We start from the raw sequence: 25,799 nt of genomic DNA, 5'->3' as shown, positions 1-25,799 counted from the left end.
AAAAATTATATTTCAGTAAGAGACTTGATTTTGCAAATCTTAAATGGCATGAAAATAGTTGGTGTGACGTAAATTTGGAAGATGGTGCATGCAAAATTAGTCTAAATTTAAACCTGCTCTTGAAGCGCTTCTTTTAGCTGAGAAACCAAGGCCACCCTAGTTGCTTCAACATTTTCAAGTTGCCCAATGCATTGCTTAAGATTGTTTTCCTCCTCTTGGAGTTCATTAACCAACGTCGGTCCTTGCTGATTCCCTAAACAAAGTAAAGATCACAAAATAAAGTCACATTCATTGGACAGTGAATTGTGTCAAACTACAAAAGAGTGTCAAAGATCTAGTGAAAATGGAAATGGACATCTAAAGTCAACATATAAGTTGGGATTGTACACTCTGGAGGTTCAAAATTCAGTGATTTAGGCAAGTTGTCAACTTGAGACTCGGGATTACAAATCCCACATCTATAACTTTCATAGGTAGGATTGGTAGTTCATTCTGCCCCAAGTTGAGCAAGCAAAGACCCCAATTTTTCTTTGATGGTTAACTCAGTTTGATGCCAATAAGCCTACACTGATTGGAAAAGTACACGCTGAGATTCTCCTTTTTATTGTTTTTTTTTTTGGCAGGATCCTTTTTTATTGATATAGACTGACTGAGAGTTGAAACGACAAGCCAACCTAATGAGGCAGCTTATGCCGACAAGCTGAATTCTGACATTGAGCTTTGAATTGCCTCACATCAGATGCAAGGAACTAAAAATTTACAATGATTTATGGCTTTTGGAGAGTCCGGACATGTTTAATGAAGAAATACATTGAGAATTTTACACTGGCACATAATGTAGAGACAAATATCACGACCAAAAGAAATTGGGATTCGGTCATATAACCTACACAATTCAAATTTAAGCATGAGACAATTTAAGTTTCACAAATAAGCAGGCCAAAGTCTTGAAATTTCAAGCACCTATAAAGATGAAACCAAATTATGCCATCTGATGTATGTTGAGACAGAACTTGAAGCTAAGGTGAATGAGGTTACGATTATTGAAGGTGTATCATTGAGGAGAAAGCTCATGAAGAAGTCAGATTTGGATCTTTTTAAGAACTAGCAATTTAAAGATTGCTTCTCACACAACATAGGTTGTCTCATGTCAAGGTGTCTAACTAGACTTTGCACTAGGTGTATGGTGTGACTATTTAAGAATGAAGCAACTTGATCAATGAGCCAATCCATTGATCGAGGGACCTAGTTATCGATCAAGAGATTTGCCCATCGATCAATAATTTGATGGGATAGCAACGGAAAATGCAGTTAAGTTGTGTTTTTCTTTCTTTTTTGGGATAAATTCATGTTAGTTTAAGGTTTGGCAGCATGTAAGTGCTTCTATGTAAATGCAAATATGGTTTTAAGTCAGTTTTGCCGAATACTCCTTTGAATAAAAGTACAGAAAGAACACTTCTTTTTCTTTTTTGAGTTCTTGTGTCCATCTTTGATTTATAAGTTGCAAGTCGGATTTCTAGATCCAATTTTAGGGTTCATCAACCACAACGCATCAGATTGGTATCAGAGCAAGGGTTCCTTTTGTGGAGATCAATCATGGCACCCACAAAAGGCATCAGTGCAAGAAGCAGCCGACAAAGGATGGAGAGGGGAAGTGGTTGTATAACGTCATCAGGTTGAATCCCTTATGCAACGATTATCGTGCCAGCGTCACTTACCTTCGGATAGTGAGAACGAGGTGAATGAAAATATGGAAAACCCATTCCATGAGGTAGTGTCTCAACGACAAGATCGTGACTGTGGATTCGATTTTGAGTCAATTCTGAAAATCACCGACGGGAAATCAGATTAAGACTAACAATCACAAATTTTCCAGAGCATTATCAGCAAAGGAGTTTATGAATTGGTTGACCGTTGTAGAAGACGTGTTGGAATTCAAAGAAATTCCCAAGCACATGAGTTCCTCTTGTCGCTACATGATTGAGAGGTAGAGCTTCACCATGGTGGCATCAATTGAAACTCACATGTGTTAGAAAAGAAACATCCAAGATTACCGTTGGGGAATCCATGAAGAAGAAGATGAGAGGAGAGTTCTTGCCATACAATTATATGTGTATGGTGCTTCAAAGGTTTCAAAATCTCATACAAGGATATAGATCCAAGGATGCCCACGCAAAAGAATTCGACCTTTATCGTAGTGAGTTCACCCAGTTGAATGAATAAAGTGGTTCTTCGATATATTGGTAGGCTAAGACAATAGTTCCAAGATATTGCCAGACAATCATGTGTATGGTGCTTCAAAGGTTTCAAAATCTCATACAAGGATCTAGAACCAAGGATGCCCACGCAAAAGAATTCTACCTTTCTCGTAGTGAGTTGACCCAATTGAATGGATAAAGTGGTTGTTCGATTTATTGGTAGGCTAAGACAATAGTTCCAAGATATTTCACTAAATCATGTCCTTCAACTAGTGTACAACGAGTTCCTTTAACATCTATAAGAAAAACCGCATTACAAGGACAACAAAGGTCCAATCCCATGCCCAAACCGAAGTGTTTCAACTTTCAAGTGTGCTGAATCCGAACATCGAGTCGTAGCGTGTCCCAAGAACACTAGCCGACCAGGAAAACAACTTCCCCTGAGGAGTTAGATAAGTCCTAGAAAAGAAGATTAATCCAATCTTTGATATTTGAGTAAAATGACTAGAGGATGAGGAAATCATACATGCACATGTGGGAGAAAAACTCATGTAAGAAAGACGCTTCTTACACTTCGAGTGAATTCGAAAGAGGATTGGCTTCACACCAACATCTTCAATACGAAAAGTACGACTGGTGAAAAAGTATTATCGTTGGTAATCAATAGCAGGAGTTGAGAGAATGTTGTCTTGGAGGAAGTTATCACAAAATTATATATGGAAATTGAAAAGCATCATCAGCAATACAAGCTCTCTTGGTTCAAGAGAGGCGATCAGATAATTGTTTTCAAACGATGTTTAGTCTCCTTTCTATTGGAAACTGTGGTCAAGATTCAGTATGGTGTGAAGTGGGAATATGACTGAAGTGTGATTCATGGTGGTCAATGGAATAGCTATTCCTTTGCTAAAACCGACTTGAAACTCATTATAAACCAGTTGAAAGAGGTTGGACCAAAACCAAAGAATGGTGGTGACTGGTGGTATCACCCTGCTTTCAATGGATAAATTTGATGAAGCCATTAGAGAACCCGGAGATGTACTTGTTGTCATCTCAAAACTGTATGCATCATCGATCAACATGTGAAAACCATCGATCAGCAGACCTGTTTCTCAATCGAGGGTTTAGCAAGGTTTTAAATTTCGACCGAAATCTGAAATTCAGACCGAAATTTCGGATTTCGGGCAATACCGAAATTGATATTACCCGAAACGTTACATTATTCCGATCGAAATTCAAAATTTCGACCGAAATTTCATTTTCCTAAATAGGGATTTCACCAAAGAATCTGGAATTTTATCATTATTTAATATTTTCCAGAAATTTCAGTAATTTCAGCCGAAATTGTATACGATATAAAATAATACTTTATTTGATTTCGTTGGATTTCGTCTGAAATTTCGGTTTCGGTGAGCTCTCTCTCTCTCTCTCTCTCTCTCTCTCTCTCTCTCTCTCTCTCACACACACACACACACACACACACACACACACACACACACATAGAGATACAACGTAAAATTGATTTGGTCCATAATACGATCTTACCAAATCACCCTCGCTATTGAATCAGCCCAAAAGAGCATAATGAATTATGTCGACAAGGAGTGAACGGTTAGGATGGGGCTTCATCAAAGAAAGATTTGAGTCTGTGTTGTTCCATCCTTTTTTCTTTCTTTTTTTGAATTGTAGAATTTTAATTAAAAATGGAGAGGATCGAGATGGTCGAACTCCGAGAGTACAATAGAAGAACACAACAATAAGAAAAAAAAGAACACTTATGGAGGGACGAAATCAAAAAGTTCCACATTAGCCCGCCCCACTCCTTGACAAGCAAGACCATCTGCCACATTGTTTGCCGACCTCCGGATATGCTTGAATAAGATAGAGGAATCCCCAATAATGTCTTGTATTTCATCAAAAGGGGGAGCAAAGCACCATGGGGGAACAATGACACCTTTCAACCACCGGATAACGTTCATCGAGTCGCCTTCTACAATCGTCTTATCCAGGAGCTCTCCACTTAAACTTTTTATGTCATGGTAAGCTGTCCTTACTCCCGCTTCACTAGCATCTGCCTGACCAATCGGACCCGAGAAAGCCCAAATGGTCTCACTACTAGAACCCCTCAAAACTCCCCCAATTCTAGCCGGTCCAGGATTACCCATACTAGAGCCATCAAAATTAAGTTTAAACCACCCTTCCGGTGGAGTTTCCCAAGCTTGAACGATTGGATCTCTCCTTTCCATACTATAACACACCTCCCGCCACCCCTCACATAGATCAAAAGCAGAGGTGAAACGAAATAGGGGAAGAGTCTCCACCCAAGAAATAACCATAGCAATAACTTTTATGAACAAAAAAGTAAGGAGATTTTGACATTCCCTCAAACACCCTGGAATTTCTTTCTTTCCAAAGAACCCATAATACAGCTAAGAGGCATACCTTCCATAGCACCTTTCCTCTTTTCTTCCATGGACCAACCTCCCACTCTACCAAAAGCTCTTTGAGTGATGATGGAAAGACCCACGCCATACCAAAGCGGGATAATATACAACTCCATACCTCTCTGGCTACCTTGCAATGGATGAAAATATGATCTATAGATTCCCCAGCTTCAATGCAAAAAGGACAGTGATGCACCAAAAACATCCCCCTATTGTGAAGAAAATCAACCGTCTGGATCCGACCTCTAAGAGTCGTCCAAGCAAAAAAAACACTCTAGGGGAGCTTGGATTTTCCACACCTTCGCTCCAATGGTAGGTTCAGATTTAACAGAAAAAATACCATTAGAATCCCAAATTCATATCCTTTTGTCCACCCCAGAACCATAACACACATAGAGCACCTCAAAGAGTCTCTATACCTCATCAATTTCCTAGTCGAAGAAGCACCTTCTGAAACTTGGGGCCCAAACCACACTGTTCCTGTGCTTTTCGTAGCAATCCTTAACTAGAATATCTTTTCGATCTGCCACTACATATAGTGAAGGAAACAAACATTTCAATGGAGTTATTGAGCACCAAGCATCCTCTCAGAAACTAATGCAATTGCCAGAATAGAGCCTAAACCTCGTTCCCAAATTAAATCGATAAGACATCAGTAATATATCGCGCCAAACAGTACAACCTTTTTTACCAGACTGGTTTTCTGACTCCCAAAGGCCCGGCTTCACCCTCTATAACTTTTACCCACAATTGAGATCGTTCTTCCCCAAATCTCCACAGCCACTTACCCAACAAAGCCATTTTGTCTCTTTAATTATACGAATTCCCAAACCTCCCCAAACAGAAGGTTTACAAACTTTTTTCCACTTCACCAAAGGTATTCCCGTCCTTTCATTAGAGCCCCCCTCAAAGAAAACTCTGTTGTATCTTCTCAATCCGTCTGACAACACTCATCGGGCACCTAAATAAAGACAATTGATAAATTGGGATGTTTGCCAAAACAGCCTTAATCAAAATTAACCTTCCGCCTTGAGACACTAACTTTCTTTTCCACGAGTCTAGCCTTTTCTGTATTCTCTCCACAATTGCATCCCATGACTGCTTTTTAGGTCTACCTCTACCAACTGGTAAGCCCAAATATGAACAAGGAAGGGCATCCAGCTGACACCCCATGATTGCAGCTAGATCTCTAGCCTACCAAGTTGTTCCATCCTTGTTGATCCTCAAGTAGTATTGGTTCATCCTGGATGTGCATAGATAGACGAGCAATTAAAAAGATCACGGAGAAATACATCTTTCTGATAACTCAGTTAGATGATATGCTAGATCAACTCTTGGCACTATGGGAGCGACTATTTTCTCTAAACATGATATAAACGCCATCTGAGTGCCAATCCTTGTGATACAGCAGAATGCCATTTGAACAACCATACAATGCCAAGAACACCATCAAAACGCCAATCCTTTTATGTTCCAATGGATCACGATCATTGGGAAACTGCTATCTAAAGATCACTCCCTTCTGTCCCTCGACTATTGCTTCTAGACCTTCCTCTAGAAGCCCACTATTCGAGGCATTCTCGTCATAGTTGACATTTAATTCAACTCGAATCATGTTTTTCCTTTTGATTTCACCTTAGCTGCAAAAGTTTTTAGGTTGATGATCCCTCATCTCAAACGCGGTAAAAAACGCCCCTGCTCATCTTTCCAATAAAGTGGTCCCAAACATTTTATTTACCCTACCTTGCGCCACCAACTGAGCCTCATCAACCAGATAAAAAGCCACATCTCCCCAGACACTCTCCACATCCACTTACCTCTGCTTCTCAACGTATAGAACAGGTGTATAGAAAACCTCTCTACCCTCCGCTCCCCACCTTCTTGGATTCTATAACTACTAGAAGCAAGCCGAGATGGACCAAAAATGCTGAAGAAACCCTCTATCGAAAAACAGAAAGGGCCGTCACCTTTTATATAAAAAAATGTATATTTAAATAATTTAAATATAAGTTGGATACGTGAATCCTACATTTTGGGTTCACCATGTCAGACTCAATACAATTGTCTAATTACAACACTGCCATCTCCATGCAGCATAGATCACAATAAATAGTTCAAAATAGGAAAATATCCCCTTAGAAAGATCAAGCTTGCAAATCCCAATACCATCACCTTGAAGTTGAATCATTAATGCCCACATTGCTACTAGGAATCATCGTAGAAAGGACCACAAATCCTTTATCGTGCCATCTCCCTAAAGAAGATATTTAATAATTAAACAGATTACCATCGAAAAATGATCTAGAGATTTGCTCATCTTGTATTTTCTGCATGCAACGTGAATTCTCCAAAAATTTAAAAAAAACTGAACTGAGGGACGGAGAACTCCATGGAGGATTCATATTCTTTATTAGAACTTAAAACCTAGATCTAGTAGCATCAGCTGGATTATGAATATCACCATTTTGCATAGGAAAGGGATTTGAATGGTTAACATACTGATGCAGGGGAGGATATTAAAATGAATTGGAGTGCAGAAGTGAGATGCGATGATAGATGTCGCAAATTTGGACAGATCTGTAATATACGGTAATCGGGGTTGATCCAACCATTGGATTGGTTTGAATATTAGATAGATGGTAGAAAAACACCTAAGAATGATGATACCTCAATTTAGTGGCGATCGGATAACACAATCTCAAATCTGGATAGGTTTACTTTTCTGCAGTGCCTCTAAAAACAGATCTGAAAAGAGGTTGTATGGTTCAATCCAACTGTTGGATCGTATCGATTTTTTGATATGTAGAGAATATGACAGAAATCAACATATCCAATTTTGATGCCAATCAGATCGTCAGATCTTCGATCTGGGCAGAAATACAGAATCTGCAATTCTTGGGAAATAGTTGGTCTGATCGCAGATTCAGATCTAGCCGTTGCATATGACAGATATCTGCAGATTCAGATCTAGCCGCTGGATCACTCATGGTTTTGGATAGGTGATAGCAGTTAATAAGTAGGAACCAACCCCAAAGTTTGGTCTAGATCAGACTGTTGGATCAATGGCAACGAGGGTATGATGAGGGCTAGCTGCAGAAATTAGCTTGACGAGGTTTATTGTAAGTTTTTTTTTTAAGATGGGCCTGCCTGCACCAATCCTTGAAACCTCAACCTCGAAGATTTTGAAAACACTCACAACCATCATGGCAAAGGAGAGATTTGAAGATGGTAATTAGTTCACTTTCTCCAAAGCAACATCACAAGCAAGATTATGATAAGATACTTTGACCTGCCAATAAGCTATCTAGAAGGTAGCACCAACTCAGTTTTAAGAAGAAGATTGAGTAGCCTGGTACAATAATGGTACCGAGTCAATAACCATTAAGAATCCTAGGTAACCCTTCTTTCCAGGTTGTGCACTCTCCTATCCTCTACTTTGGATGGAATTGTTTCTCTTCCTAAGCCTAACATAACCTGACAGACACCTCTACCGAACAAATTTCCAATTCCATCTTCTCAATGTAACCACACCCCATGCTAGTGGCATATACAACCAACAAGAGAATCCAGCAGGAAAAGAAGACCAGACTAAAAGAAAATGCAGCATAAATTGCAGTCACCGCTAACCCTCTTGTTCCACTCTTCACACCCCTCCCTTTATTAGAATTTTTTTGATTGGCCGTTTGCAGCTTCTTGGAAATTGTAACAACAAGCAAACAATGAGAACTTTAAGACAAGATAGGAGTGCAAATATCAAATTAAGGATGTGAAAAGAATTTTCCTATTGAAAACAACTTCAAATGTAAGAGTAGCATTACAAGTTTCACTTCATCTTGTATAGAGCAAACAAGGTTCTAAAAGCATGCTCTTACCATGAGTACAGGCATCATCAACAACTTTCTCCATCTTTCCCACGCGACGAACAGAAGCCTTAAATTTGTTTAAAGCAGTGTCTTCTTTCAGATGTTCATCATGTGCAGATTGAAATGCAGTTAATATTTTTTCTGGCATACCTCCAACAGCCAATTTCTGAATTGATGATGAACATTTGGTAAGGCCAAAATGACATTCAACATCACGATTACTGAAATTAATCAAATGAATTTGGTATGTCCAAAAACATTACATGTAAGTGAAGATAATGAAATGAATTTGAAAGGAGAAACTCTTACTACTCTTATTGAATGAGCATCCTTCCTCACTATTTTGATGGAATGCGAACTCTTTCCATTGTTCTCCAACAAAGGAGGAGGGTCTTTAGCAAGCATTTCATCTTTAAGGCTCCGGCCACGAGACCCAAAGACTTTTCTTTCGTCCCATATATCTACCTGAAGAATTTAGTGCCATATAATAACTGAAATTATTCAAACATGTTATGCTCGTAATTCTGCTAAGAATTTTGATTTATCATTGTCAATGCTTTTATACAGTTACCGAAACCAAATTATACAGAAAGCAGAAAGCTTTGAGAGGGTAACCAGTATTGTTGTTGGACAAATTTCTTTTCACATTCATAACTAAACAACGACAAGGAAGCAATTTTAGAATCATCGAGATCTAAATGATAGGGCTTAATCTCAAGTCGATTCAAATGCATCACTTTTTACAGCCAACTGAACGGCATCCTAAAAATCCAAAAAAGTTGCAACTCCACTTGGTTTTGAAAGGGCAACTGTGACCTGTAGATATATAGAACAATAATTTGGGCTATCAATTTAACAAAGGTGTTGTGCGTTCTAACTCACACTAAGATCGGCTCAAAGCGCAGAGCACAATCTGGGTGGGATTTTGTGGTGCTCTTTGCTTTCTGACAATGTCATCACAAACAAACATTCCCATATGGTCCAATCCTTGAATTAATATATCCAACACCGATTGTAGAACTTCGCCTTGTCGTGCTCCTTGCTATTTTACATCTCTTGCGAAAGCATTAGAATCATCTTGGGAGGTAGAACCACTAGTTCTTCCTCCCACCATTGAATCAATAAACGCTCAGATTGCTAGGTTTAGCAATGAATTTAAACCATGCTGGATTTTGGAGCCAATTTCGTAAGCCGCATGGAACAAGAACTTGTTCGGAAAGCAAATAATGTGGGTGATATGAAAAAAAAATCAAACCAATACAAAACGTAAAACAAGAAGCAAGAAAACACCTGGTAGAGCTGTTTGTACGTCACTATAAAATAAATAAAAAAGGCTATAAAGTGAATAGTAAGAAGTGTCATATAAATGAGAAAAATGATCTTATATAGAAAAAGCAAAATAAAAGGCTTTTAACCATAATCCCCTACTAACTTTAGGCGACTTTTCCCAAGCCAAAACTGCTTACTAAACTCAAATGCCAGCAACTAAAGAGGCTTAATTACAACCAAGGTTTTAAATTTCAGTTTTCGTCTCGGTCTTGGTCGCCACAAAAACAAAAAAGTTTCAGTTTCGAGTGAAAATTTAGGTGCAAATCCTTTAAAATCATGGGGACGTATAGAAAAATTTGCAAATGACAGAATTTTAATATGAAACTTCAAGAAATGCTAGAATCAGCACAAATACACACTTAGAAATCATCACATAAGCAAGGCAGTCATCTACAATGGTTTAACAACATCAAATACATAGTGAGATGTGTTGCCGTGCTGCCCGTGCATGTCTGATAATTCAGTACATATCTTATTTCATATGTAATTCATATAAATGTGTATACGTAATACAAGATCACCAAAAGAGCAAAGGAGGCGATGGTCCCATTTCCCATCCGACTCTTCCAAACTCATCTTGTTACACTTTAACCTATTTAAATAATAATAACAATACATACACAACATTTCAAATGCAACTTATATAACTATAATTGTGTAACATATACTGACGAGGAAAGTGTTTCTAGTCGGTCGGCTAGAGAACCTTCTCTAGTCCGCCGACCAAAAACACAGTGGGTCCACGTTGTTTGGATGATCCAAAGCATTCATTTGATGGGGCCTGACATAGATGGGGTGTGCCTAAAAATTAGCTCCATTGCATCATCCTAACCCTTTGATTTGTGGAGGTTAAAATGGACAGATTTGTGGAGGTTTATACACGTCCATTTTAACATCCACAAATCGATGGGTTTAGGATGATCCTATGGAGATGATTTTTTGGGCACACCCTATCTATGTCGGGGCCCATCAAATAAATGCTTTGGATCATCCAAACAACGTGGGCCCACTGTGTTTTAACCTACACTGTCCATTTTTAACGTGCACAAATCGAAGGGTTAGGATTATCCTATGGAGATGATTTTTTGGGCACACCCTATCTATGTCAGGGCCCATCAAATGAATGCTTTGGATCATCCCAACAACGTGGGCCCACTGTGTTTTTGGCCGACGGACTAGAGAAGGTTCTCTAGCCGACCGACTAGAAACACTTTCCTCTATACTGATATAATATACCGCTAATCATGGTTTTAAATTTCGACCAAAATTTAGGATTTCAGTCACACCGAAACCGAAACGACCGAAATCCGAGATTACCGAAACTAACCAAATTTCGGTCAAAATTTCTGAAATTTCGGGAATTTCGGCAAAATTTCAACAAAACAAATATTAATTTTTTATTCCTTTACAAAATTTCAGCTGAAATTTCGGTCGTTTCAGAGGAAACTTTGGCCCAAAAAACCAACATTTCGCATCTTTACCGAATTTAGGCCGAAATTTCGGGATTTCGGCTGAAATTTTGGTTTCGGCTAGGTCCGAAATATATGCCGAAACCAAAATTTCAAACCATGCTGCTGATACACTTAGGATTTTGCCTCCGATGTGCATTTGGGTTTCTTCTGTGTTTCGGTTCAGATGGAAACGAAAACATTTGGATCATTTCATATCGGTTTCGGGGAAATTTAAAACCACGATTACAGTAACCTACAAAATAAGAAATCTCTTAAACTTTTTCTCTAAAATCCAATCTAGACACAATAAAAATTCCTGAAAATGATCATAACCATCCTCACTAACTACCGTTACAAACAGACAACTAGTAAGCCCTCTGCATATTTACATCATCCTTGTAAAAGCCTCTCTAGACTAGACCAAGAATCTCTAAATCATTGTGTCTTTGAGTGAGGAGATTACCAATAAATCACAATCTTTGGGATCAACTTGGATGGAAGTGTTCATTATGGTTAAGGTAGACTTTATCAACTACAAGAGGAGGCCCTAGTAGTTTTTGGTTTTTCATTTTTTTTTCCTTTTTTATTAAGGTTTATTTTCTGCTTTTTTTTGTTTCCTCTTGCTGAGTTGAGTTGAGTTGAGTTGTGTTTCCTCTTGCTGCATGAACAGACTTTGTGCTGCTCTGGTTTGTTTTATTCTTCCTTTCTCTGCGCTATTTCTGCTGGAAAATTTCTCCTTTTATCTTTTGAGGCAGCAACATCCACAAACCTTGGAGTCCTAATCAGGATAGGATTTTCTCATTCACACACCAGCTTCTGCACCATTAAGATGTATTTAAAGAAATTCAAATATACAGCAGTTTGTTCTACATTCAAATTAACAAAGCTTCCCAAACAATTTTTGCTTAATTTTTTTAACAAAATTTGGAAATTTTAAAAGAGTAAATGAACGCTTCAAAACTATTAGCAGGCCAAATTCATAAATAATATACCATTCAAAAAAAATCATAGGAAAACTCACTAAAAGGGCAATATATAAGTGCACAAAGGCAATCCAAATACAGATTACCTTCAAATGATAAGTCTTAATTAACAAGTATGCATAGAAAATGCCATGAAAGTTCTTTTAAGACAGAAAAAGTTACCAGTCTGAAGACGACATTCTTTCCATGGTCATCACCATTCTCAGAAACATCCTTGAGAGCTCCAGGAAGGACCTTCCAAAACTCATTTACAAACTCACTTCCTTTACGCCTACTGTTCTGTAAGATGTCATTCGCCAAATATAAAAAAGGAACGCGTTGCTCCCTTTCGGAGCTATTGAACAGTTTATACCATGTTTCAACGACCTGTTTGGCTTTCTTCCGGTGAAAAATACACCAATGTGATAATGCTGGTGCCAAGTTAAGAGAAACAAACATAAACATGCAGAATGATTCATAATAGTTTATTTCAGTGATATCAGGCATATCAGCATATGTAAGGAGAAAAAAGACAAGTGAATTATGGAAGTGCCATGTCAAAACCGATGCCTTCTGAATATTCTACTGGCAGATATATCTATCTATCGATAATATATACTAAGCACGTAAGTTTACATTTTGTCATTTGCCTTTTCCAAGAAGTGATATTTCTAATAAAAAAGATAATGATTTGGTGATAATGGATTTGCACATATCTGTGTATCGGTATTCTACTTACTGCACCTTCCATTGCATTTGGGATTAGGAAACTCAGCCTTTCACCACATCACCTTTCCTTTAATTTTTCGTTGTTTCTGGCATTAGATGCTGTAGTGACTACAGTCTGATATTTTTAGCATTAGATAATGTGAACATCTTTTCTTGCTGCAAGCTGCTGGACAATCAGTATGTTAACTTACCAGCTTCTCCAAAAGCTTAAGCTGTTGGAGAAAGGCGTTATTTATCTTTTCTACTTTAACACTCCCCCACACGTGTGGCCCACTTGGCGAACACCTGGCACATGTGGTCCCACTTTGGGCCGACCATTGCATGTGGATTTTTGCTATCCGGGAGGTTTGAACTCGAGACCCTTGGCTCTGATACCATGTTAACTTACCAGCTTCTCCAAAAGCTTAAGCTGTTGGAGAAGGTCGTTACTTATCTTTTATACTTTAACACAGTATATTGTATAAGCCAGTTTCAAAGTGTAATATTGGATCATGGGAGATTTACATTTGTTCCAGTTATATCCCAGCCAATGGTAGGTTAATATTTGCACAACCAATTCAACAAATAGAAACTTTCTTAAAACAATAATGGAAGCGGGTTTTCGCCAGGGTTCACGGGATACTATCCTCACCGGAAGATGGAAGCGGATTTCTTCGGTGATTTTCGAGTGGGTCGTAAGTTGCTTGAAGGATCTCTGAGTTGGACGATAGCGGAGTGGGGTTTCGCGGCCGAAGAGGCCCTCTCGAGGTGGTGGTGTTTGGATCCTCTTCTCTGGGTGTTTCTCCCAGTTCAGCCATTATTTCTTCCCATTCAGAATCGGTTCCTGAAGTTTCTGTTGCAGAGTCTTCTACTTCGTAAACATTAGGTTCATCGAGGTCATCTTCTGTTTCTTCGCTATTTTCTTCGGATTCGTTCTCTATCTCTGAGTCTTCACTGGTTTCGGTGCTGGATTCTGTTGGGTTTTCACAAAGGAGTGGCCTGCACATTTTTCTGGATTGGGTTTGGGTGGATATCTTCTTGAAATAAGAAGGATGGTTGATGGAGGGGTGTTAGAGTTTTTACCCGGAAGGTCTAGAGCTGCGGATGGGACTCTTTTGGTGTGGCGACCGGTCCTAATAGGATCCCCTTAGGAGGAGATCATGTCAATAGATGTCTTCCTAAAAATTCTTGGGCTATTGTTGAGAACAAGTGGTCCAAACGAGTTGCTAGGATATCCAGGCGTCGTTCGGAGGGATGTTTGGGAGATTGGAGGTGCTGTAGATGTGGGTTTAGAAATTTCCAAAGAAGGAAGTTTTGTTGGGAGTGTAAGAATATATGGTCAAGTCTGGATTTTAATTTTCCACCTTACCAGAGTAGAGTTGCCCAGAAAGGAGGCCGACAGAATGAGGTCAATCTGGTGGAGGAAATCCAGGATGAGGCCACCCTAATATTGAGAGATCAACCTTTTGAGCCTCAGACATCTGAGGGAGTGAGTTTCAATTTGGAAGTCGTTCCCTTACAATCTATTAGTAATGCTGAGTTAGGTATTTGGGGTAGAGTTACTCCTAGGTGGCTAGGGGACTTAAAGGGTATGGAACGGTGGTTGAGAAGTAGGAAGGGTATTAACTGTGAAGTTATTGTGTACAAAATTGCAGAGTTGGAGATTCTGATTTCTTCTCAGATGGGGGTGGATAGACATAAGCTTATGAATGTCTGGAACAATGCAATAAATTCTCCTTTTATGGAGCTTTCATTATGGGGTCAGAAGTTCAGCTCTGAGGGTCGTATCTATTGGTGGAGCATAGAAGGTGTGCCACCTCAGGCGTGGTGTGAGGAGAATTTTCGACGGATTGGGGAAAAAATCGGCAAAGTGGTGGAAATGGGTCAATCATGTCAAGCTGGAAAGGGTTACTCCATTGCATGGGTGCAAATTTCTGTAGTAGGAAGTATAGGAAAGGAGTTGCCTATCCAAGTTTCTCTGGATGGAGCCGTCAGATGGGTGCGAGCTTGGAAGGAGGAGGAAAAGGCGAGGATGGATCTTGATGAGCTTAGTTCTGGTAGCGAGGGTGTAGACGAAGATGAGGATCTTGTGGGGGATGTCTCGGAGGATGTGAGAAATTATGTTCGTAGGTTCTCTGGGGAAGAGGAGGAGACCTTGATCGGAGAGGAGATTCCCGTTACTGAGGCGGTCCCGGTGGAAGAGATGGCTTACGATAGAGCAATGGGCTATCCTGTGCTGCATGAGGTGCAAGATAGAGCAGAGACACATGGCTAAATTTTTGAAATTCAAAATGGTCTATCTCCTGTAGGTTACAGATGGCAAAGCGTCTGTGGAGGGAGTAATGTTAGCTCTGAATTGGTGGACCCCATCTGTCATGTGAACAGCTTCTTTGATATTATCGAAGCTCTCTCTCCAAGTCCTTCACAAAAGGCTGATTTGATTTCCCATCGGGAACCGGTTCTCGATTATTTTTCTGGAGAGGCTTGGGATCTGGGATTTTTGTCACCTGTCGTGGATTCTGGCCTTTGGGCTGAGGCCCATATATTTGAAGATGGGATCTGTGGGTCCATTCATAATGGGCTTGGGTTAGAAAGCAGCAATAAAGAATGGTGTGATTCAGACTCTCCTGTTTGCTATTCAGGTCTGGAGAAATCTAGATCAGAATCTATCAGATTCAGTCGGGATTTCTTGGAAGTTGGAGGTGGGGATTTCTTATCTTTTTTCTTGCTCTTCGTTCTCACCGGAGGTCAGGACTCTGAGACTAGAGGTTCTTTCCGATGGTTGGAGCACGGAGGCTGGTGTTTCGAGAGCTGCTCTGGCAGAAGTTGCTTCGCATCTTAATTTCGATTTGGATCCAGAGGATGATAGCATCTTGTCGGTAGAAAAGAGAAAGGTCGAGAGAAGATCCCAAGGGGGTCGTGGCTTGTCTGTGGAAGTAGTAAAGAAGGTTGGTGATCAGGCTAACCAGGTTGTTCCTAACTTTTGCGTGCGTTGCTGAGCTTGGGTCCCAGTGATCGAGGGGTGTGTCGGTTTTTGGGCTAACCAGAAAAAAGGGAAGCCAGATTTGGTTATCAGAGTGGATAGTCTTGGTAATTCTGAGCTGGAGTTCCTTTATTAACGTGCCCATAGAAGCGAAGATTCGTTTGCCTCGTCCATCTGATGGTGTGGAGTTGCAGGGTTTCGGGAGAGGGTCCAAGGAAAAATATCCAAGTTATTCTAGTCAGACGAAGCTCTGTCAAGGGGAAACCTTTCCATTTCCTCAAGTTTTGGCAAAGGAAGTAAATTCTGATCTATTTGGTAAGGGGATGAGATCCATGAGGGCTCCCTTGGAGATATCTGAAGATCCTCCGGGTGAACCTGTAGGAGTCAAATTTCTTGAGGAAGTTGATGTTTTTGTCAGTCATATTCTGGGGGTTAGTAAGGACCTAGGTGTGGTTTATGCCGGACCTGAGGAAGATTTTATTTCTGAAATTCAATCAGCTGAGATGAGAGATTCAGTGAATAAGGAGTATTTGCGCAAGGGGGCCGGAGTGTCTTCAAGAAGGAAAGATAGAGAATTACAGAAGTTAAGGATGGATTTAAACTATGCTAGAGAAGTGGAATTGGATGGGGGTCTGTTGATCAGAAGAGAAGAAAACCTAGTGGTAGGAGGGGGAAGCGGTCAGCAAAATCTGGTGTGTGATGAAGATTCTTTCATGGAATGTCAATGGCCCGAATCATCAGGATAAGCGAATTCACGTTAAGGAGTTGGTTCGAAAGCTAAAACCGGATTTTATTTGCTTGCAGGAAACAAAAATGGAGGTTGTAAATAAAGTGTTGTGCGAGGGTTGGGAGTGCAAGCGGACTGGGACTTCTCTTTTGTGGGAGCATCTAGAGCTTCGGGTGGGATTTTAGTAACATGGAATGAAAATGTCTGGAGAAAACAGGATGTATGGAGGGGTAGGTTCTCTCTGTCGGTGGTCTTAAAAAAGGAGGAGGACAAATCGATGTGGTTGTTTTCAGGGGTTTATAGGCCGGTCCTTAGAGCTGAGAAAAGTCTGTTCTAGGAGGAATTGGAGAAAGGGAGTTTTGGTCCATTCCTTGGTGTATTGGGGGGGGATTTCAATGAGGTTAAAGAAGTGGGAGAAAGACTGGGTTGTGGGAGATCTACCATAAACATAAAAGCGTTTGCTGATTTCATTGCAAAATTTGAGCTGTTTGATCTTCCTCTAGCGGGAGCTTCTTTTACATGATCTAGGGACCCTAGCAGAAGTCGGCTGGATAGATTCCTTGTCAGTGCTGAGTGGATGGTTCTGGTCCCTGAAAGTTTTTCTAGGGCTCTGGTGCATTCGGTCTCGGATCATTGCCCTCTTCTTCTTGATCCGCGTCTAGAGTCTTGGGGACCTCCTCCCTTTAGATTCGAAATGACTTGGCTTAAATATTCAAACATGGAGGACCGATTGGGAAATTGGTGGTCTTCGTGTAGTGTGGAGGGTCCTGCAGATGTGGTGATTGGGAAAAAACTCAGATTTGTCAAGAATAAATTAAAAGCTTGGTCCAAGGAACAAAATCATCTGGATCAAGGTAGGAAGTTGTGGTTAGAAAGCCGACTAAAAGAACTGTTAGCTCTGGAGGAATGTGGGTTGCTCAGAGGTAGAATGGGAAGAGTTGGGAAAAGCCAAGCAGGAACATAAAGGGTTGTTGTTGCGGGAAGAGATTTCTTAGAGACAAAAATCAAGGGTGAAATGGCTGAAGGAGGGAGATAAGAATACGGCTTACTTTCATGCGATGGCTAGTGCTAGAAGAAGGTCGAATAGGATCGAGTCTATCTCAGTGAATGGAATTATGTTGAATTCTAAGGAAGAGGTTTCCTCGGCTATTGTCGAATTTTATGCTAAGTTATATGCTTCAGAAGGAAGTTTGCATCCTATTCCTAAGGGAGTGGAGTTCAATAGCTTAAATCTGGAGGCCAGCGCGAAGTTGGAACAACCTTTTGAGGAAGAGGAAATTGAGAAAGGCTTGTTCTCGATTCCCAAAGACAAAGCTCCTGGTCCGGATGGTTTCTGCTTAGCGTTCTTCCAAGCTTGTTGGCCGGCTGTTAAAAGTGATATCCTTCGTTTCTTCAAGGAGTTCTTTGACGGTATGGGTCTTGATAGGAGCACAGGGGCCACCTTTATAACTTTAATTCCCAAGGTTAAAGGAGCCTCCAGGGTGTCTGATTTTCGTCCAATCAGCCTGGTTGGATGCCTGTACAAGGTGTTGGCCAAGGTGTTAGCTGACAGGATTAAAGTTGTGCTTCCTTTTGTAATTTCAGATAGTCAGAGTGCTTTTGTTAGTAAGAGGCAAATTCTGGACTGTTCTCTAATTGCGAATGAAGTCATTGAATCATATTCAAGAAGTGGATCCGATGGCGTGTTATGTAAGCTAGACATGGAGAAAGCCTATGATAGAGTGGACTGGGATTGTCTGGATTATCTTCTGGGGAGGATGGGCTTCGGAAATCGATGGAGAGGTTGGATGAGGCAATGCATTTCCTCGACATGGTTTTCTGTCCTGGTTAATGGGTCGCCAAAAGGTTTCTTCAAGTCTTCCAGGGGGCTAAGGCAAGGGGATCCTCTCTCTCCCTTTCTTTTTGTAATTATTGCGGAAACCCTCAATCGATTGATGGCAAAAGGAAGAGTAGGGGGCTGTTGGAGGCCTTTATCATTGGTCGTAACAGAGTCGAAGTGTCGCTCTTACAATTTGCTGACGACACCATTTTGTTCTGTGCTCCTGACAGGGTGAAGATTTTAAATTTGAAGGCTTCGCTAAGATGTTATGAGCTGATTACTGGTCAACGATCAAATTTCCAGAAATCCAGCTTGTTTGCTATCAATATTCCTTTCTCAGAAGCTCTCGATTTTGCAAATGTGATGGGTTGCAGGTTAGAGACTCTACCTTCATCTTATCTTGGGCTCCCTTTGGGGGTTGGAAAGCCGAGAAAAGAGCTCTGGACACCTATTGTAGAAAGAATAGAAAGAAGGTTGGAATCCTGGAAAAGAAACCTTGTTTCGAAGGGTGGAAGATTGGTGTTAGTCAAGGCGGTTTTGGTTAACATACCCATATACTATCTGTCTTTATTTAGCTGTCTGGTAAGTGTAATTTTGAGAATTGAAAAGATTCAAAGAAGATTTTTGTGGGGTGGGTCAAATAATAAAGGAGGAATCCCTTTAGTAAAGTGGGATAAGGTTTGTGTTCCTATCAAGAATGGAAGGCTGGGGATCCGGCGATTGAAAGAGTTCGATCGTGCTCTTTTGGGCAAATGGTTATGGCATTTTGGTGTGGAACAATCTTCGTTATGGGTAAAAGTTATTGGGAGCAAGTATGGTTTCTTACAGGGTAACTGGTGTTCGGATGACAAGTATGGTAAGAAAGGAGGAACCATTTGGCGTAATATTTTGAGGTTCAAGCAAAGTTTTGAGGCAGGAATTCGGTTTAAAGTATACATAGGAGATCGTATCAAATTTTGGTTGGACTCATGGTGTTCTGCCTAACCTTTGGCGGTGCTTTTCCCTGTTTTGTTCTCGGTGGCCTTGGACAAAGAAGTGAAGGTATCTAATTGCTTCGAGAGAATTCAAAATAAGGTGGTTTGGAACCCGTGTTTCAGAAGAAATTTCATTGAGCGAGAATTACCGGTTATCTCTCAGTTGCTTCAACTCATTGAGGGGTGCTATATAAAAAGAAGTGGGGTGGACAAACGGATCTGGATATGGGATTCATCTGGCTTCTTTTCCGTGAAATCCTTTTATTATTAATTGCTGCCTGCTTTTGGATCCCCTATTTCTGCTGTTGTTTGGAAGTTTCTGGGGCCCCCATCGATATCCTTTTTCAGTTGGGCAGTGTGTAACGGGAGGATTCAGACCATTGATTTTCTAAGAAAAAGGGGTATGTGCCTGGTGGACCATTGCTCGCTCTGTCTAGAGGATGGGGAATCAAAGGATGGGGAATCAATTGACCACCTCTTTATTCATTGCAAGGTAACAAGGGAGATTTGGGGCTTCATTCTGGACAGGTTTGGCATTTTTTGGGTTTTCCCAAGATCTATAGCAGATTTATTTTCGAGTTGGGATTTTGTGCCCTGGAAGAAGAAAGGTAAGGTGCTCTAGAAGTTATGTTTAATAGCCTTGTGGTGGGTCATTTCGAAGGAAAGAAACTCGAGAGTTTTCGAAGGAGCGACAAAGTCATCGTATTGGTTATATAATAAAATCATAGCGTTAGTTATTTTTTGGGTAAAATGCATCCCTCTATTCACTTTCGTATCAGCATTCGATCTTTGGGAGGGGTGGCGCATTGTGTGCTCTGAAGGTTTGAGGAGAGAGAAGAGAAGTCAGAAATGGGAAGCCCCCCTAAAGGTTTTCTTAAATTAAATTTTGATGGGTCCTGTCTGGGTAATCCGGGTCCAGCTGGGATTGGAGGTCTTTGTAGGGACTCCCGAGGGGGAGTATCGTGGGCTTTTGCAGGTCCAATTGAAATGACTGATTCATCTGAAGCAAAAGTAAGGGCTGCATATCAGGGGATTAAGCGACTAAGTGATGATTCTTATGATAGAGTAATTGTGGAAGGAGATTCTTCAAATGTAATCGGTTGGTTAACGGGGAGAGTGGCTCCCCCGTGGAGATTTTTGAGTTACTTTGAAGAAATTTCTGATCTCATTGCAAAGTCATCTATGGTTTGTAAGCATATTAGACGCGAAGCAAATTGGGAGGCGGATTCCCTCGCTAGATCTGGTGTTCTCAAAGAGGGGCTGGAGTGGTTCGATTTCCTTCCCCCGTGAGAAGTGGGTGATGTCTTTTTCCCTTTGTGTTTTGTTGTTATTTATGTTTTCTCTCTATATGTATCTCTGGTGGACCACCTTGGCTCTCCTTTTTAATATATTACCATTTCAAAAAAAAATTGTATAGGCTAAGCCAAAGACAGGTTATTACCATTCTTTTAACGTATGTTTTTCCTTCCATTGTCAATTTGTTTTGTTTCGTTGGAAATTTTTTATTGGAAAACTTCTTGATGCATAGGGTAGCGTCTCACCATTTTATACATGTTTTTGATGCGTAGGGGAACACCATTTTACACCATGCATAGCATGGGCCGGAATACTAGAGAGAGCTACACGATCGAGTAGATAAGTTGTCTACTCTGTCGGCTTAAAATTTAGTGGGGGCCCACATTGTTTGGGTGTTGCAAACGATTCATTTGATGGGCCCTCACATAGATAGGGTGTGACCAAATAATCAGTTCCATAGGATCATCCCAACCCCTCAATTTGTGGAGGTTGTGGAGGTTAAAATGGGCGGGCATAAACCTTCACAAATCTGCCCAGTTTTTACCTCCACAGTTTGAAGCAATGTTTAAAAACGCGGATGTGACGCGGAACGCGGCCAAGAAAAATCCTTGTCGACTCGGCACGGATATAGCCAAGAACGCGACTGATGCGGTTGAGTACTCGGTTGATGCGGTCATAACTCGGGAGAATCAAAGGAGTTTCTATTGACTCTGTAGGGCAACATGCGGAACGCGGATGCGGTGCAACACGGACGCGGCCAAGGTAAAAAGGAGTTGACTCGGGGGAGTCAATGCGGACGCGGGGGAGTTTTAAAACACTGGTTTGAAGGGTTAGGATGATCCTATGGAGCTGATTTTTTGGGCACACCCTATCTATGTGAGGACCTATCAAATGAATGGTTCGGATCACCCAAACAATGTGGGCCCACTGTGTTTTAAGCCGACGGAATAGATAACTTATCTACACGATCGTGTAGAACACTTGAAGCTCATATAGCTTATATGAGCTTGAGGGCCCAAACACATGGGTCCCACATTTTTTGTGGTGATCCAAACCATTCATTTGTAAGGCCCCATCATAGATAGGGTGTGTACTAAAAATCAGCTCCATTGGATCATCCTAACCCCTCCAAAAGCGGAGGGCAAAAATGGGCAAATTTGTGGCCAACGGTGTCTGTCCATTTTGCCCTCCACTTTTCGATGGGTTTCGATGATCCTATGGAGCTGATTTTTTGTACACACCCTATCTATGTAAGGGCCTTTCAAATGAATGCTTTGGACCATCCTAACAATATGGGCCCACATGTGTTTGGGCCCTCAAGCTCATATAAGCTATATGAGCTTCAAGCTCACAATCATTTTCCTCATATATAATATATATATATATATATGAGGAAACTGTTGGTGCGCTTAAGCACCCAATCACATGGGGGCCCACTTTGTTAGGATGATCCAAAGCATTCATTTGAAAGGCCCTTACATAGATGGGATGTGTACCAAAAATCAGTTCCATAGGATCATCCTAACCCATCCATTTGTGGAGGTCAAAATGGGCAGACATTGTTTGTCCACAAATCTGCCCATTTTTGTCCTCCACAAATGGAGGGGTTAGGATGATCCTATGGAGCTGATTTTTGGTACACACCCTATCTATGATAGGGCCTTGCAAATGAATGGTTTGGATCACCACAGAAAATGTGGGACCCATGTGATTGGGCGCTAAAGCGCACCATAAGTTTGGTGTGCTTAAGCGCACCAACAGTTTCCTCTCTCTCTCTCTCTCTCTCTCTCTCTCTCTCTCTCTCTATATATATATATATATATATATATATATATATAGAGAGAGAGAGAGAGAGAAGTGTTGCTACTCAGTCGGGATAAATACAGTCGGGGCCCACATTGTTTGGGTGATCCAAACCATTCATTTGAAAGCCCCTTACCTAGATTGGGTGTCCACAAAAAATCAGATACGTAGGATCATCCTAACCATCCAACAGTGGAGGGAAAGATGGGAAAAAAATGGACAGACACAGCTTCTCCATAAATCTGCCCATTTTTCCCTCCACCGTTGGATGGGTTAGGATCATCCTATGGGTCTGATTTTTTGTGGACACCCTATCTAGGTAAGGGGCTTTCAAATGAATGGTTTGGATCACCCAAACAATGTAGGCCCCCACGATATTTAACCCGACTGAGTAGATAAGCTTAGCTACAAGACCGAGTAGCAACACTTTTCCGATATATATATATATATATATATATATATATATATATATATATATATATATATGAGAAAAGTGTTCCTGCGCAGCTGCTCAGATAGCTTATCTGAGCAGCTACTTCAAAAACTCATGTGGCCCACATTTTTTGGGTGATCCAAAGCATTCATTTGAAAGGCCCTTCCATGAATAGGGTGTCTACCAAAAATCAGCCATATAGGATCATCCTAACCCAATCAAAGGAGGAGGGGAAAATGGACAGACACTGTTTCTGACCATTTTTCCCTCCACAAATGGCAGGGTTAGGATGATCCTAAAGGGCTAATTTTTTGTAAGCACCCTATCCATGGAAGGGCCTTCCAAATGAATGCTTTGGATCACCCCAAAAATGTGGGGCCACATGAGCTTTTGAAGCAGTTGCTCAGATAAGCTATCTGAGCAGCTGCGCAGGAACACTTTTCTCATACACACACACACACACACACACACACACGAATATTTGAATCAAATAAGCACCTTTTCTTGAAGAAAAAGAAGCAAATAACCACCTGAATATACATAAAATTCAAAACAATGAGTTTATAGTAGGACCAAATTCAATAGATAACACATACGTCAGTAGTTTTAGAATTAAAAATCCTATGTAATTTAGTATATATTTGTGCATCATACAGAAAATAATTTCCATCTGATTTATCAATATGATCCAGTTTTTGAAGCCATGATCACTGAAACATGGAGTTGAGTCTAAATTATTGACATAGAAAATGGGTAAGGGATGCCGAAGCATATAATTATAGGAAACCCAAAGAAAGAGGCATAAACAGCATCACAAAAGCTTTGAACAACTAAGGACGCCATGACATTGATATTCATGCAATCAATGTTGGAAGAAAAGGCGAAAACTACTTACAAAATCATTCACGCCCTCTGAAGTAGGGGAAAAGTAACATTAGGAGAGTTAGACAAGACTCACGAGAAATCAAAACGCTTTCCACTTTCCATTCTTTCTTTTTTTTCGAACGATAACTTTCTGTTCTATTTTCTCACCAAAATAAAGCAGTTTACAGATTTTTATAGTACGTAAAGCATGAGATTTAATAGCAAGATATAAGAGATCTTACACCCATGGTTTTAAATTTCGACCGGATTTCGGATTTTGGTCAATACCGAAACTGAAATGCACCAAAACCGAAATTCCTGAAACTTACCAAATTTGGGCCAAAATTTCATTAAAATATTAATTTATTATTATTTTACCAAATTTCGGCTTCGGCCCAAAGAAGGACATTTTTTAGCTTTTTACCGGACTTCGGCCAAAATTTGTACCGAAACCGAAATTTAAAACCATGCTTACACCCAACAATTTGGAAAATAAATACCATAAATTAAGCAACGCTTTAGGACTGGTCAGAAAATGACCATCTATAGATTCAGCATCTTTTAGGTACTAGATATTTGTGTTTTGTTTTTTTTTTTTTCTGAATGGCAGGTACTAGAAATTTGGTTTCCATAAAAAACAAAAACAATCTACTTTGCTGAGTACCAAACCTGACTACCAAGTTTTTAAAATATCTCAAAAATATCTGACGCCAGCTCTTATGTAGGTGCTGATATTGATATTATGATAAGTAGCATTCCCTTCCCAAACAGGCCTACTATTTCTAACAGAAAGGCTGGTTGTGAGGGCATAAATGCCACTTTTATACATGCGAAGCTCATTACTACTGGCACTGCAGTCAAGGTGGCCTTTCTCCTTCCGATTCAAAATATATCTTCTTCATCAAAACCTTGCTTCAACTTCTCAACCAAATCCTTACATATTCGTCAGACTGTAACATGTCTAATCTTGTTCTAACATACTCTATAGAAAATGGAAAAAATAATTCTCTATTGTGTTCAGACTTTCTTGCTCATCAAATAAAACCCATTTAACCTGATATTCAAAACATAGTACCTACCGGCGTTAGCAAGTATATGGAAAAAATAATATCCGTACTCCCTTTCCGCAACCATCTCACTTTCAAGTTTTTCATCTCCTTTACTTTCTCCTGAGATGCTTTGTAAAATTTACTATTTCCCTGACTATTACGTTCACTGCTCTCACTTTTGATAAATATCTGTGATTTCATGAAGGGCGGCACATGTCCAAGAGATTATAGCACACCACATTAGAATTCTAGATCAGTATCATCACCAACTCAAGTTTCATCACAAATTTATATCCCACCCAAACTCCTGGAATGAATTCCACCATTCCCTAATCAAATCAAGGAAATTAGGAACACTTAAAAATTTTGAGTTTAGCCGTGAAGGCCCCAAAATCCAAAATTTGATTTCAATAGAACAGCAAAATGATTAAAAGTGGTCTAAGCCAAGCCCTCAGAACATCTCACAAGTTTCTGCTTATCAATCACTAGAAATAAGGATCTAACTCAAGGAGTCATCACAGGCCCCCAGGATTGGCCCCCAGGATTGTTGCACCACAACAGTGGCAACCCTACATGAAGGACAAGCGACTTATTCATGAACTCTAGTCTACTCAGACTCATAGAAGCAGTGAAATGGAAAACGAAAACTCTAAAAGATCACTTATTGCACACCATGTGATGCTCCGGGTAACACGAACTGCATCATACTCTACCCAGAGCGGCTCCAAACTTCCCGATCATGAGGACAAACCATAGTTTTAAAACTCCCTTGCACCATCGTGGACTCCCCCGAGTGGCCGAGTCAACTCCCATTTACCTTGGCTGTGTTCCGCGTTTTGCAGCCGCGTTCCGCATTTTGCCCTACAGAGTCAATAAAAACTCCTTGACACTCTCAAGTT

General features: G+C 40.4%; 1 protein-coding gene across 2 annotated transcripts in view; it reads right to left on the bottom strand.

Moving 5' to 3' along the window:
• LOC143877675 (uncharacterized) overlaps positions 1-25,799 on the bottom strand; it is a 44,637-nt gene that overhangs the window by 8,515 nt on the left and 10,323 nt on the right. For both annotated transcript variants that reach the window (XM_077379861.1, XM_077379862.1), the window contains exons 3-6: positions 12,428-12,675; positions 8,812-8,967; positions 8,512-8,668; positions 114-253 (exon numbers count right to left, since the gene is read on the bottom strand). In XM_077379861.1, the coding sequence (XP_077235976.1) occupies positions 114-253; positions 8,512-8,668; positions 8,812-8,967; positions 12,428-12,675 (701 nt within the window). The remainder of the gene's footprint in view (positions 1-113; positions 254-8,511; positions 8,669-8,811; positions 8,968-12,427; positions 12,676-25,799) is intronic.

Source organism: Tasmannia lanceolata, unplaced genomic scaffold (genome assembly GCF_043159265.1).
Source record: "Tasmannia lanceolata isolate RefF3 unplaced genomic scaffold, GAP_Taslan_0.1 ptg000005l, whole genome shotgun sequence".
In the NCBI taxonomy this organism is placed as follows: Eukaryota; Viridiplantae; Streptophyta; class Magnoliopsida; order Canellales; family Winteraceae; genus Tasmannia; species Tasmannia lanceolata.
Note: the sequence above shows the minus strand (reverse complement) of the source record. Positions and strands in the feature narration are given on the sequence as shown.